The sequence below is a fragment of the Choristoneura fumiferana genome, chromosome 19, assembly GCF_025370935.1.
Source record: "Choristoneura fumiferana chromosome 19, NRCan_CFum_1, whole genome shotgun sequence".
In the NCBI taxonomy this organism is placed as follows: domain Eukaryota; kingdom Metazoa; phylum Arthropoda; class Insecta; order Lepidoptera; family Tortricidae; genus Choristoneura; species Choristoneura fumiferana.
This window is the reverse complement of record NC_133490.1, coordinates 4710054-4725041: the sequence shown is the minus strand read 5'-3', so window position 1 is coordinate 4725041 and position 14988 is coordinate 4710054. Positions and strand designations below refer to the sequence as shown.

Sequence of the window (14988 nt, the reverse complement as noted above, 5' to 3'; positions counted from 1 at the left end):
AGTAGAATTGCAATGTATAGGTCGAGATTGATAATCCAGTTTTTGTTTGCTTTTTTAGCAAATGCCACTATGATATCATGATCAGATCGGGTACCTATGTCTTAAAAAAAGTTCAAGTCAAGAGCACCCATAACCGGCGAGCATGTGTGAAAAGACTAATGAATGAGTGTTGAGTAAGCGAAAGATCTAAGTATGTCAGGATCGTAACAGGTGGAGACAATGTCCCTGCCTGCCTACTCTTTCATTGAGAAAGAGTCGTGATTGTGTGTATGTATGTATGTATGTAGAGAGGTACAGGGACATTTAACGCGAGTAGATCCATACTAATATTATAAATGCGAAAGTGTGTGTGTTTGTATGTTTGTCCGTCTTTCACGTCGAAACGGAGCTACGGATCTTCGTAATTTTTGCATAGAGATAGTTTATGGGCCAGAGAGTGACATAGGCTACTTTTTATCGAGGATAAATGCACAGTTCCCGAGGGAACAGCGCGCGATAACCAAATTCGAAAGCTACTAAGATAATCTTAAGCCTATTTTAGTAATTTTTTAATTAAAAAAAGAGTGCTGTCTTCGCCAACAAACTGCTTAGCAATTTGGCGAATATATTTGTAATAGTTGTTATTTCTAAATTATGGCATACCAAAAAATAAAAAATATGTATATTTGTACCTCATTAATTAATAAACGGTTCACTATAACTAAAACCGCCGTACAGAGTGTGCCTTATAAGAATAGAATAGAATAGAAATATATTTATTCAGCCGACACATCATGGCAAAAAAAGAGAAAACACATTTACAAAATTATAAAGAATACAAGAACAAACAAATAATGATGTGAAGCCGAAATGGTCTCCACTCAGCGGTTAGCGTTGTCAACGGCGCTGGTTTTCTGCGGAGCCAGCGAGGTGTGCGGGACAGCATACTGCGCGACAGCATAAGGGCGTATTGGCCGCGCCAACCGCGGGGTTCATCTAAATATCATGCCCCCAATTTATATAGGCTGATTGGCCACTGTGACCGCGGCCTATTTAACCGGTAATCCATATCGGCTTACTTCTTGATGATAGCCTAATGAGCTTAGACAGTGCTGGAAATTTTCTTCACCATTAGTTCAATGATGTCAAATTATAATTCAGGTGTTCCTTTGCGAAGGTCCATATCTATTAGCTACCTTTCTTCTTCCTACTCTGCAGTCATATTGTGCTCTTGCAAAGATAAGATAAGATAGCTATTTTTATTCATTTTTATAAGAAAACCGTGAGTTTAAGCCAATTTTGATCATCATCATCATCATTTATCAGCTGTAGGACGTCGACTGTTGATCATAGGCTCCCCATAGACCTCCAGTTGCTTCGTTGCAAGTGGCTTGCATCCGACTTGTTGGTAACCATCCTACGCTGCGCCTAACGATCCGCGATCTCCATTCGAGAACAAATTCGTTCTCCATCTTATATGGCCCGCGGTCTGCCCATTGCCACTTCAACGAGCTATTTCGCTTGGCTATGTCGGTGACCCTCATCCCTCTACGTATCTCCTCATTTCTGTAGAAAAACCCCAGTTTTGATTATAAAAGAAAAATAGTTGTGTGATAACTAAGAGTTCAGTAGTTATCAAGCTTCAACTTAGCTAAATATCATAGGTCAATGACACTAGCACCAAATTGGAGCGAACTTCACGACTCAGGGCACCAAATATGTCACTACACTCTGGATCGACAATTACTCTATTTCCAACATTGTTCTTTGAGAATACAAACTTATTGTATTGTCTGGCAAGACGGGGGTAAAGTTAGGTTATTTTTTATTGTTACTTTTGTTATTAGTGTAAACTTTGGCGTACGTTTCTCAGAGGTTGATGAAGTAAATGGCAGGGTGACTGGGGTGTCTTATGGCGTCAATTGTTGTGTTGACCTGGACATTGTATTGTTTTAATGTACAATGCAAAGGTTATCGTTTGGGTTCATAATTATTGTCCTAAACTCAACAGTTTTTTTTATAATTGTTGTAACAACAAAATAAAAGTTACTTGCGACGGATTCTTGGTGGTCTTTCCGATAGCGCTGGTTTAAAAAAGTGGCATGTCAAAGAGCCCTTTGCACTTGCAGAATAAACGTTATAAATTTTGAGTTTTTGTGAAGACTATAAAAAAGGAGAGGCAACCCAAGAGGAGATGGTGGGACGACTTAAGCGCTTTTCATTTTTCATCGCGTTTTCATTGGCAGGTACAGGAAAGAACGGCGGAGGAAAGAGGAGACCTTTGCCCAGCAGCGGGACTATAAGTTTTTATTTATCTTCTCTTCTTAAACATTGCTCCAAATGTATTTGAATTTTGACCCACTTCCAGTTACCACCAAAACCAGATTGCAGTTTGATACAATATGTGATTTGAATATACGAGACCTAATGTGGGAGGGCAGCACCGCTCCGTACCTACTAACTGCCAACTACGAACTCCGAACCGGGGATGTTATGGAGCTCCGATTCCGTTTCCGTTAAGTCGGAACTTCCCCTTTTGATATTAAACATCAGTTTCGTTTCCGGTTCCGTTACTTTTGAAACGGAAGTTATATCGGATGTCAATGCTTACCGCGGCGACTGGACATGAACGGCGTATATCAAAAACAAACAGAAGGCTAATTATGTAACGTTTCTGACACTCGCAATCACAATGTAAGGACAGTTTTTGTATGCGAAAACTATCATTTGATTGTGATCGCGATTGTCAAAAACGTTACGCAATAGACCTTCAGGTTTTAGTGGACCTACCCTTAACAACTCGTCCACCTATCATTCAGGCTCCGATTCTGGTTCCGGTTCCGTTTCTGGTTCGTATAAACTAAATTGAAAGCATCCGTTACATCCCTGATCCAGGCTATCAGCACTGCAATGTGACAGGCAAAGGGAAACCAAAACCACCACATTATTTTCCAAAGAAAGTCGTCATGAGCTTGCTCTACTGATACTACTTAATCGACGACCACGACCACTGTTCAATAGTGTAGCGACTTAGAAGTGACTTAACCTCCTAACGCTCAGAGTCCTTTATAAAGGATTTATTGTTATTTGAACAACAAAATATTAGAAATGACATAAATTTTGATGTTCATAAATCAACAATTTTACTTGGGCGTTAGGAGGTTATAATGATAGAAATCTGGGAAGATGGCAATACAATAGTAGGAGCAATTAACTCAAATTATCAAAGTAAGGTGAATAATAGTCTTCTTTCAAAAATGAAAAATAGGACGAAAACTTTTACAAACTTAATTGCAGCCTCCCAAGTACCTCCAAAATTAGGTGAATACTGTACCTGGTTTTTTTAGAAAACCATTAAGAAATTGAAATAAATAAAGATGCTGTTATATTTTTCTTCTTTCTAATTAATCGAAAACCTATTAGTAGTTCTCATAGCATGATATAACAAAGAAAGTATCACAGTCACAGATTAATTTAAAAATAAAATCTACTAGTCTTGATATCAGTTTTAAAATATATATTTTTTTCACAAAAAATCTATGACAAACAAAAGGTCCAATATAAAGTGATTTTCTTTCATCCAACGCCCTAGCATTCTTTATTTATTTCCGTGTGATCTTTAAAACACGTATTTTATTGTGAAATATCGATGACGCATTAAACACCCTTGAACAATAAATGTTCCAAAAATAGAACCTCTCAGCTCTTACAACAAAAGAACAGTAAATCAAATTAGCACATTGTCCACTGCTGCAAACCTAGTTAAATTTGATTCTATTTTGGGCACACTAACGAGAAGCGGCCATTTTGTGCCGAAGCGCCAAACTGGGCTATTTTTAGACTCAGTATTATCTTTTACTTTTTGGTTAGTCGACCGCTCACTTATTAAGTTGGTAAGTAGAGAATTAAGTAGGTAAGTTAAGGAATAGGCACGCTTTGATTTAAGGGTTTAGCGTTTACTCCTTGATACTCATATGTATGGTAACGAGAAACTTCATGATCGATGTATTTTTTTTATTATTTTAGTTGGTTTGATAGAGAAAACGCCATATTTTTTGGACCATTTTTTATTTTGTTGTCGTTTTTTTTTCATTTTTAGTTTCTCATTTTAAACTAAATTTTCAGTTTAGTTACGAAATTTCCATACAATTTGTGTAACTCAATGGAAAAACTTGTAGGACAGAATAAGCATTTTTACCAATTCACCAAATTGCATTGAAATCAGAAAAAAGAAAGATATCGACAACAAAATAAAAAATGGCCCTAATACTAGCTGGTTGTAAATAAATGATGAGGTGAGGAATAAAGGATAGTAAATAACGGTAATAAGGTTCCCAATCCGCACTGGGCCCGCGTGGGAACTATGGCCCAAGCCCTCTTGTTCTGAGAGGAGGCCTGTGCCCAGCAGTGGGACGTATATAGGCTGGGATGATGATGATGATGAAATAACGTTATTTATAATGAGGTGAGGAAAAAACGATAGTAAATAACATTATTTATGATGAGGTGAGGATAAAGGATAGTAAATAACGTTATTTATGATAAGGAGAGGTATAAAGGATAGTAAATAACGTTATATTCCTCACCTCATCATTTATTTACAACTAGCCAGTATTAACGTTTTCTTTATCAAACCAACTAAAACAATAAACTGAATCTCTACAAAAAGCTATTGTCGGATGAGACAATACAGCTTATCGGTCAGGCCTGAACGCCGGATATTGCACCGGTCCGGTTTCTTTGTGCAACTGAAGCTTTTGTACTTTTGTTCCATGAAAAAGAAAATCGCTATGCAACTGGACGTCCGCTTTGGCAAATTTGCAGAATTGAATCGAACGATCGATTTCAATCATAAATGAACTTTATTTTCTTGGTAAAGTAAAACGACAAAAAATATTGCACTCAAAGATTTCAATTTATTGAAATTAATTTCATACGAATACCGAATGAATTGAACTGAACTGAATGAATACTGTTATTTTTATGTGCTCTATGTAGAACAGATAGATAGTTAGATAAAACGTTTATTTGGCGTTAAACGTTTCTCAATGTAAACTGTTATTTTTATGTGTTCTATGTACAATAAATTAGCCGTGGGTTCGAGCCGAGGCTAGCACCTCTAAATTTTTCGGATTCATGTGCGAAATTATATTTGAAATGTACCACGAGTTTTACGGTGAACGAAAACATTGTGAGGAAACCTGTACACATCGGCGAAGAAATTTAATGCTGTGTGTGAAGCAAGAAGTGTGTTTTTTTTTTATTCGACTGGATGGCAAACGAGCAAGTGGGTCTCCTGATGGTAAGAGATGTGTGTTTGTGTGCGTATATTACTTATGTGTTATATAAATTATGTTTTTTAATTGATTATGGCTATATTCTACTCAATATAACTTCAACGTTGTCGATACTAAGAACAGCAATTGGTTTTTCTGCTCCCGAAAATCCCCTTTATTTCCTCGTTCCGGGCGGCTGCACCGAGGTGTTTACAAACAAATAAGCGGCCACTTCCCGCCCTCGGGCAAACAAACCGGCGCCCTCTGTCGGCTGTCAAGGTGGCTAATGAGTTCGGCTCTTAGGTTTTCGTTATTCATTATAGATAACATAACGATAAGAACTAGTACGACAAAAGACGCGTAGCGTAGTGGTTTGATCTATGGCCTAACAGGCAGAGGATCATCATCATCATATCAGCCATAGGACGTCCACTGTTGGACATAGGCTAGGCCTCCCCCATATACCTCCAGTTGCCTCGGTTGGAAGCGAATTGCATCCACCGTGAGCCCGCGACTTTAACCAGGTCATCCGTCCATCTTATTGGTAGCCGCCCTACGCTGCGCTTCCCGATCCGCGGTCTCCACTCGAAAACCTTTCAGCCCCAGCGACCTTCTGTTCTCGTGCTAATGGCCTGCGAGCTAATTCGCTTGGCTATGTCGGTGACCCTTGTCTTCTCCGTATCTCCTCATTTCTGATTCGATGCCGTAGAGAAACCTCAAGCATATGTAGCTCAAGCACAGGCAGAGGATCGGTGCGTCTTAAATTTTATATCACGTGCTTTACAGGAGATTGAGGGCGTGCAGTCGGAAAAAAACATTATGAAAGACTGGAAGGGGAGGACCCAGAAAGTCCAGCAGGGCTACTACGAAACTCGAAACTCCAAGTTCGTTTCTTGCGGTCCCTCTGACACTTACACCATTCAATACGAGTGCGAGAGGGACGATACGATACGAACTTCGAGTTTCGAGTTTCGTAGTAGCCCTGCTGAACTCCTTTAAAGCTTACTACGGGGAGGAGAGAGTTGGAGGGGTTTCTATCTACCCACAGAGTCTTGCTTCAACCATTTGCTGGAAAACCGGGAGAGAAGCATGCTTTCTTCTGTTAGGCTCTGCGCGGTGCTTGGGTCAGTGTATTTTTTGTTGATAGGGTTCAATTGGCTTCTTGACGCACCCTCTTTCTGTTCTTTAAGTTACAAGATATAAGCATTATAAGCCATTGGTCACCAATAGAATTGAGTACAGAATGTTACACCTTTTTGGTCGTTAATGTTCGGGCTTTCAACGAGAGTTTATATAGTCAATTCATCAGCAGGTGGTAGGACCGTCCGGTGCAAGGTCCGCCTGGATGGCTACCACCATCTTGCTCGCTAATCCTGCCGTGAAACAGCAGTGCTTGCACTGTTGTGTTTCGGCGTGGAGAGTAAGACAGCCGGTGAAATTACTGGCACTTGAGGTATCCCATCTTAGGCCTCTAGGTTGGCAACGCATCTGCAATCCCCCTGGTGTTGCAGGTGTCTATGGGCGGTGGTGATTTCTTACCATCACGAGACCAACTTGCTCGTTTGCCATCCAGTCGAATAAAATAAAATTAAAAAAAAACAATATTTTAGACTATCGCGGTCGTTACTAATTGTATGTATTAAATTTGGGTTTTGTTCCGCGTACCTTGGTCAATTCATCAAGCTCAAATTGATGCTGCTCTACTCTCTGCGTATGTGATAACGTGTGAGCATATAAGCAGTACTTTCTAGTGGTACAAAGAGCCATATCAGCTAACATATTAATCGGGAAACAGGTGACAGCAACCAGCCAGCCTTCAGAGTAACTTTTCTTTCCAATACACCGACGCTTTGTCCACAAGCTCGATAATGCTCATCAACTTTCATGGACACAAGGGACTGGATATTTTATAAGCTTAGCTTTAATAATATTTTCACTTTTCATGCTCGTAAAGTTCGTGTTTATGCTGTATCTAGGCAACATAAAATGACTTTTTATGCTCTAGTGCATAAAATAAAATCTTCGTCTAAGGCCAACTTTAGACCAAGGTGCAGGTGTCAAAAGCCACAAACAAAAAAAGTTTCTATATATTTTTTAAATAATTTATAATTTATATAAAACTAAAAATTAATCAAATCAATAATAATAAATCAGTAAAATTAAAAAATATATATTATAATAATGCATAAAAAATAAAAGGTACATAGAAAGTGAATCATTGTTTCCTCTGTTGTTATTTCATTTCCTCGCCATCGAAGTGAAGGTTAGGGAAGGTTATATGAACGCCTCGGGTAAAATGACTCGTTTTATGCTCTTGTTGCACAATCAACTATTATTGGATTTTTTATGGCTTTACCTGCGGCTGCGCTCGTGTAAACCCTACAAACCATTTCTAGCAATCGAATTAAAATTCTAGCATTTTACCACATTCCGATGGGGATTCCCAAAAGTTACATCGTACTCTTTAAGATTGCTTTTTGGAGTCTTTTTGTATTTTTTATTTCCAAATTTGGTTACTTTTATGGTCATCCCGTAAAATCCACATCGAAAATACAAACTGAAACATAGACACAAAAAGACTCCAAAAAACAATTAGTGTTAACTGGCGGTTAGGTGTGATGCCGTCTCTATTTGTTTTGTTCGAATAGACGGAGACGGCATCACATTTAACCGTCGGTTAACACTAATCAATGGATGGTGAAACAGCCCCTAAGTGTAAATAGCATCCTACCTAAGGTATAAAATATGCCTCTAAACTTGGAAGATTCCGTATGAAATACGAAATCCTTAGAAAAATATTACTTATTTTTTTCGTAATGGCTACGGAACCCTATTTTGGGCGTGTCCGACACGCTCTTGGCCGGTTTTTTTTTAGATTTTTTTTTCTTCACAGTATGCCGTGGTACTGGCGCGCATGGGTGGCGCTGCTGTGCGCGTACGCAGTGCTGGCGCAGCGCATCGACCAGGGGCCGCTGCTGGCGCCGCGGCCGGCGCGCGTGCGCGACCGCGACCTGCCCAAGACCGACGAGCCCACCTGCGACCAGCTCAAGGCCATGTGGAGGTAACTTCAGACCATACACTACGAAATGCAAAATTCGTACTTTGATCGATTCCGCTAACACTTGGGCTCCGTTTTGAATAGAGACGTGCGAGGATGTGTCGCGAGGACTGTTTTTTTAGGGTTCCGGAGCCAATATGGCAAAAACGGAACCCTTATAGTTTCGCCATGTCTGTCTGTCTGTCCGTCTGTCCGCGGCTTTTCTCAGGGACTATCAATGCTAAAAAGCTGTAATTTTGCACGGATATATATGTAAACTATGCCGACAAAATCCCATAGACGTAAAGTGGGGGTGATTTTTTTTTCTCATCCAACCCTACAGTGTGGGTATCGTTAGATAGGTCTTTTAAAACCATTAGGGGTTTGCTAAGACGATTTTTCGATTCATTGATTTTTTTTGCGAAATATTCAACTTTAAAGTGCAAATTTTCATTTAAATTGTGCGTCCCCCCAGACAAAAAAAAACGGTAAAATCCAAACCGGTGGGTGACAATATTTGAAAAAAATCAGGATGGTAGTAAGTATATCAAACTTTCAAGGAAAACTGTAACGGCTAAGTTTGCTTGAGAATTATTAGTAATTTTACTCTTAAATAAGGTATAAAATATACCTAAACTTGGAAGATTCCGTATAAAATACGAAATCCTTAGAAAAATATTACTTATTTTTTTCGTAATGGCTACGGAACCCTATTTTGGGCTTATCCGACACGCTCTTGACTGGTTTTCATTAAACCAATAGAAATGCTTCATTTACCTCGCTTCGCTCCGCTAGTTGTGTCCACCAGAGATGGCTGTGCGAGGATCAGTAAATGAAGCATTTCATGAAAAACATATTCCTCGCGACACATCCTCGCATATCTCTGGTGGAAACACAACCTTATATTATTTAAACGAGAGTGAGAAGGACGGTACGATGCGGACTTCGATTTTCGAATTTTGTAGTAGCCCCCCAGCTTCTACTGACGAGCTGCTCTGCGCTTTTACGTTCTACTAGCCTGTTGCCCGCGACTGCGTCTGACTCTGCGTAGAATTTCATGAACAGTCTAGGGCAAAGATATCGACACGGCCAAAGTTGCAAAAATATGTATACGCGACTCTATGCACTTAACATTAAGGCCGTGTTTTTGCAACTTTGGCCGTGTCGATATCTTTGCCCTTGACTGTACCTATCGCTATCCCGCGGCAACTATGGATTTTTCCGGGATGAAAACTATCCCATGTCCTTCCCCGGGACGCAACTATTTGTGTACCGAATTACATCTAAATCGGTTCAGCGGCTTAGACGTGAGGAGGTAACAAACAAAGAAACAGTGTAACAAACTTCCGCATTCATAATATTAGTGGGATAATATACCAAACTAATTGCAAACAACAACAAATAAATAAATAAATAAATATCATGGGACACTTGACACCAATTGACCTAGTCCCAAACTAAGCAACGGATAAACATACTTATATAGATAAATAAATACTTAAATACATATTAAACACCCAAGACCCGAGAACAAACATTCGTATTATTCATACAAATATCTGCCCCGGCCGGGAATCGAACCCGGGACCTCAAGCTTCGTAGTCAGGTTCTCTAACCACTTGGCCATCCGGTCGTCTAATAAATAATAAAGCATACAATAGGTTTACTAATGTTTCGGCGAATAACGTTTGGCAACCTGTTTCATTTCGCAACTGTTTAATATTTCTGAACTGTAAATATTTCAGGATTTTTATAAAACTAACCTAACCTAACCCAAAGGGTGCTACACGATGGCCCTGAAATAAATCCTGAAATGTTTACAGTTATACCCCCTTATTCATAAAACTTAACAAGCCTATGTTAACTAACAAATGCTTTGTCCTTTCTAACAAATACAAATGCCGAAGTGACAGATAAAGACAAACGAATTTTAGCGGCATTTTAACTAAAATAGGTTTGATTGTCGTTTATGAATAAGGGGGTTAGAGTTTGTGAAATGAAAAGTTGCGAAATGAAACAGGTTGCCAAACGTTACGTTGCGAAAAGGCAGTACTCGCATACAATAATAACGCGTACCAATGGCAAGTAAATATTTGGCCAATTGCCTGCTCCACGCACCATGACCAATTTGCTTTGAATAAACCCCTTACGATCCGTAAGCAACCCTTTCTGCCCTCACACCTCGCCAGTAACAATTTCATTAATCTTCTATTATACGCAATACGAAAGCATTTTTGCACAGTGATACGAGGGTACTCAGACAAAGGATTGAAAAGCGGAATGTAAGGAATATTTCTTTTTTCGTAACGTAGGACTGGAATTGGATGTCACATTTTATTCCTTCTTTTTAGTCCTTACAGTACGATTATCTCCACTTTGACACTCGGAAATTCTACAATGATTGAAATCAAGATTTGGTGATGGCCGCGACAACGTCTAATCCGGCTTTGTATATTCATCATCCCAGCCTATATAAGTCCCGCTGCTGGGCACAGGCCTCCTCTCAGAATAAGAGGGCTTGGGCCATAGTTCCCACGCGGGCCAGTGCGGAAATGGTTTTGGAATTAGACCACATAAAAAAAGTGATCAATGCCAATTATGTATAACATTCGCGCCGCGAAGTGAACATGGAATGCCTTTCACATACTTGTCACACGTAGACTATGTGAAGCGTTTGACGCTTCCTTGCATTCTACATGACTACCTATGTGTAACCTATCTACTTACAAAGTACAACAGAATGGATCTGAATAATAGGCTTATAGTGAATAAACCCGGTGCCTCTGCACGAGCCAGCAGGAGTGATTGAAGCCCAATATATTATATAGTACTACTATCTTGGTTTGTATAGGTATTTAACTAAATGTAAACAAAACAACGTCAATTGGTGTCTTAAATATTGAAATTCCCCCATTAAACATATATATTTCTGTATTGAAATACACTAGTCTAGTTTGTATTACTATATTGATAAGTACCTAAACTGTTTAAAATCCTTGAATGTAACAAATCTGGCAGCTAAAGTTTGTTTACATTTAGTTAAAATTTAGGTAGGTATTTAATACTTATCCAAACCAAGTATAGGTGAGGTAGACGACTATAGTTCCACTCCTACTGGCTCGTGCTGAGGCACCGACTTCAAAATAGTGGGTAGGTACCTAGAAAATTATTTTCAAGGTTTTTGTAGTCGGTTTAAATTTTTGTTAATTTTTTTTTTGAGTCGGTCTTATTTAAAAAAAATGATTCCCATCGTTTATTGTTATTTTTGGGATCAAGATAATGCGTGTCTAACTGTCATTTTAATCCGCAGGTTTTCGAAGCGGCAGGCGCGTGCGCCGGAGATCATGAACGAAGTGAGCTCGTACCGCGACCCGCTCATGTACAACGAGTGGCCGGTCTACACCGCGCTGCCGCGGGCGGCGCCGAGGTGACACCCCACCTTTACATTTATCTATTACCTACTATCCATTACCCACGGCTCCGTCCACATGAAATTCGTTTATCGCTATCCCGCGGGCACTATGCAATTTTCCGGGATTAAAACTATCCTTCACTTTCACTGGTTTCTAATTCACTGGTCAGCTTTAAGACGAAATTGAAACTCCACTTGCTGAACGAACAAGCATCCTTTGACTAGCCGGCGCGGCGTTGTGTAGCAATAAATGCTTGATAATTCTTTGGACTTGAGCCACATATTTATTTATATATTTTTTTATATTTATGTTTATATTTATACATTCATAATCGTATTCATATTTTCGTACATTTATTTATTTATATTAAAACTAAACTCAACTCAATACTGCTATTTAGACACTGCTCTTTCTGTTGTGTTTCACTTCTCTCTTGCAAGTTATTTTTTACGTTTGTTTTGTGATTGTCATAATAATATGGATTCACTTGAAAATCAGCGTCGTTGCACTATTCTGCGGCGACACATGCTGAGTGGACTCCTTTTAGAGACCACAGTCAACACTGTAATAGGCATTAACATACTTACCTACTATTATATTAAGTAATTTCTGTAAAAATGTTGTTGCATTGTGTGTTTCTAATAAATCTTTCATTCATTCATTCATTCATCCTATATCTTTCCCCGGGACTTAAAGTATCTCTACACCGAATTACATCTAAATTGGTTCAGCGGTTTAGACGTGATGAGGTAACAAACAAACAAACAGACTTACAAATTGTCTCATTTATAATATTGGTATGATTAGATTTTACCCCCGGCCTGCATCCACCTTGAACCCGCGACTTTAACCAGAGGTCTTATTGAAAATACAAACTGAGACATGAATGCACAGAAATACCAGAAAAAGAGACCAGCGCTGGGAGTCGAACCCAGGTCCTCAGCAATCCGTGCTGCGTGCTATAACCCCTACACCACCGCTGGACAGGAATCTAGACACGATTTTTTCCTATGCATACATATCTCAGGTTGCTTATTTCTACTACGCTACTTAAGCAGCAGCACTAGCGACATCTATGTTCCGCTCTCATCGAGAGACGTCACATTCTTTCGGAACTAACCGCTCACCCAGACATGAGATGTCGCTACTAAGCAATGAAATTATGTTTGGTTTTTTGGAGGCTTTTTGTATTTTTTTATGTAATAAAAAATACAGCAATACCTCTCCTTGCAGTCGGGTAAAAAGACTCCAAAAAATTGGCCTTATTGTCCAACACACTTAAAATCACAATCGACCACTTCTTTCTGTCACACAGTAGATATAAAGACCAGAGTTATTTGGCAGCTGGATTGGAATTTCGGTATTTTAATTACTTCCCATGGGAATTATTTTCTAGGATGTTTTTTGGGGGTTGAGTCGCCTTAAGGGCCAAAGACACTAGATCTTTGCTTTTGTTTACTCGGTTTACGACTAAGGCCGAGGCCCACTACGGTTTAACCGCCACGTAGTTTACTTGATTCATAAAGTCACGAGGTTAAAAACCGCAGCGGTTTAGCCGTAGTGTGGCCTCAGCCTTAAGTCATATTATGTTGCATGTAGACTAGGTACGTACACCAACACCGATACAAAATGTCATACTAACTGACGCTAAAGCTTTATGTACAGCCTAGTGATTTGACTTATGGTGTCTCAAGCGTAGGATCGTAGGTTCGAATCTCCGGATCGCACCTTAGTTTTTCTAAATTCATGTATACGTTTGTAATTTGCCACAAACTTTAGATACAATGAAAGGAAACCTGAACGAACCTGTACAATTTATTGGAGTGTGTGAAGTTCCCGACCCGCAATGGGTCCGCGCGCGTGTGTATTCTAGCTCGAACCCTCTCATTTTTAACCCCCGGCGCAAAAAGAGGGGTGTTATAAGTTTGACCGCTATGTGTGTCTGTCTGTCTGTCTGTCTGTGGCACCTTAGCTCTTAAACGGGTGGACCGATTTGAATGCGGTTTTTTTTAATTTGAAATCACGTTTTCTAGCGATGGTTCTTAGACATGTTTTATTAAAATCGGTTCAGCCGTTTTTGAGATATTGAACTTTGAAGTGACAAAGTCAGGGGTTTTCCAACTTTTTGTTGGTTAGGTTAGGTTATGAGAGGATCTGTGCCCAACAATGGACAGAGCCGTGGCGTATAAGTCGTGATGTGATGATGACATCAAGGTCAAAGATATATTCACACTTTATTACTTCCTCACTGTACGCTTTTTTACAATTTTATACAAAAGTTCAAACAAAGCAACAGCGACAAGGTATAGAATGTAAACATATTTGACTTGAACACTCGCTGCTACATTTGTGGAGTTCTAAAAGCATTTCACAGCACAAAATGCAACAAAAGGCTTAATTTACGCGTTGTATGAAAACCACGGAAACAATTAAAAGCTTTGAAGCTCTCAGCGAGCGGAATAAACAAGCTTTATGTGCACTCGCTTCGCTCATGTTTAAATGCACTCGGCTTTTCATTTTGATGCTCAAAGCTCTTATTATCGGAGTTGATAACGCACAATTTTTAACCCCGGACGCAAAAAGAAGGTGTTATAAGTTTGATGCTAATGTCTATCTGTTTATGGCATCGTAGCTCTCAAATGGATGGATCGATTTCGATGCGGGTTTTTTACGTGAAAGCGAATTTATTAGCGGTTATTTTTAGCTGTTTGGTAATCAGAATCAGTTCAGCCGTTTTTAACCCCCACGTAAAAAGATGGGTGTTATAAGTTTGACCGCGTTTGTGTTTCTGTGTGTGTGTGTCTGTCTATGGCACCGTAGCTCTTAAACGGGTGGAGCGATTTGAAAGCGGTTTTGTTTTATTTGAAAGCAGGTTATCTAGCGATGGTTTTTAGACATGTTTCATCAAAATATGAGGTTTTGAGATATTGAACTTTACAAGTATACCTAACCAACAAAATGTTGGAAGACCCCCGACCTTGTCACTTCCCGTCTAACCAACATAATCAAAGGAATCTGCGCAAAATTTCAAGCTCCTATTCATAGTTTGGACTGTGCGTGAATGCAGTCAGTCAATCAGTAGTGAACATATACATATGAAAGAAATAAAGATGAAAGAAAATAATGTATTTATAACAAAAATGACACATTAAGATTAGGAATGACAATGAGAAGTGTTGCCGCTATAAAAAGGTCCCGGCTCAGCATATTATCGCTGGTTGAAAACCAGCATTGGTCTTCCACAGAAGAGTGAAATTACGGAAAGTCACACAAAGTTACATAT

At 39.3% G+C, this 14988-nt stretch overlaps 1 protein-coding gene across 1 annotated transcript in view; it reads left to right on the top strand.

Annotated features, from left to right (window-relative positions):
• Nucleotides 1-14988, top strand: part of LOC141438768 (uncharacterized) — a 104983-nt gene that overhangs the window by 70830 nt on the left and 19165 nt on the right. The window contains exons 2-3 of the mRNA XM_074102723.1: nt 8149-8316; nt 11603-11719. Coding sequence (XP_073958824.1) covers nt 8150-8316; nt 11603-11719 — 284 coding nt within the window. The 5' untranslated portion in view covers nt 8149. The remainder of the gene's footprint in view (nt 1-8148; nt 8317-11602; nt 11720-14988) is intronic.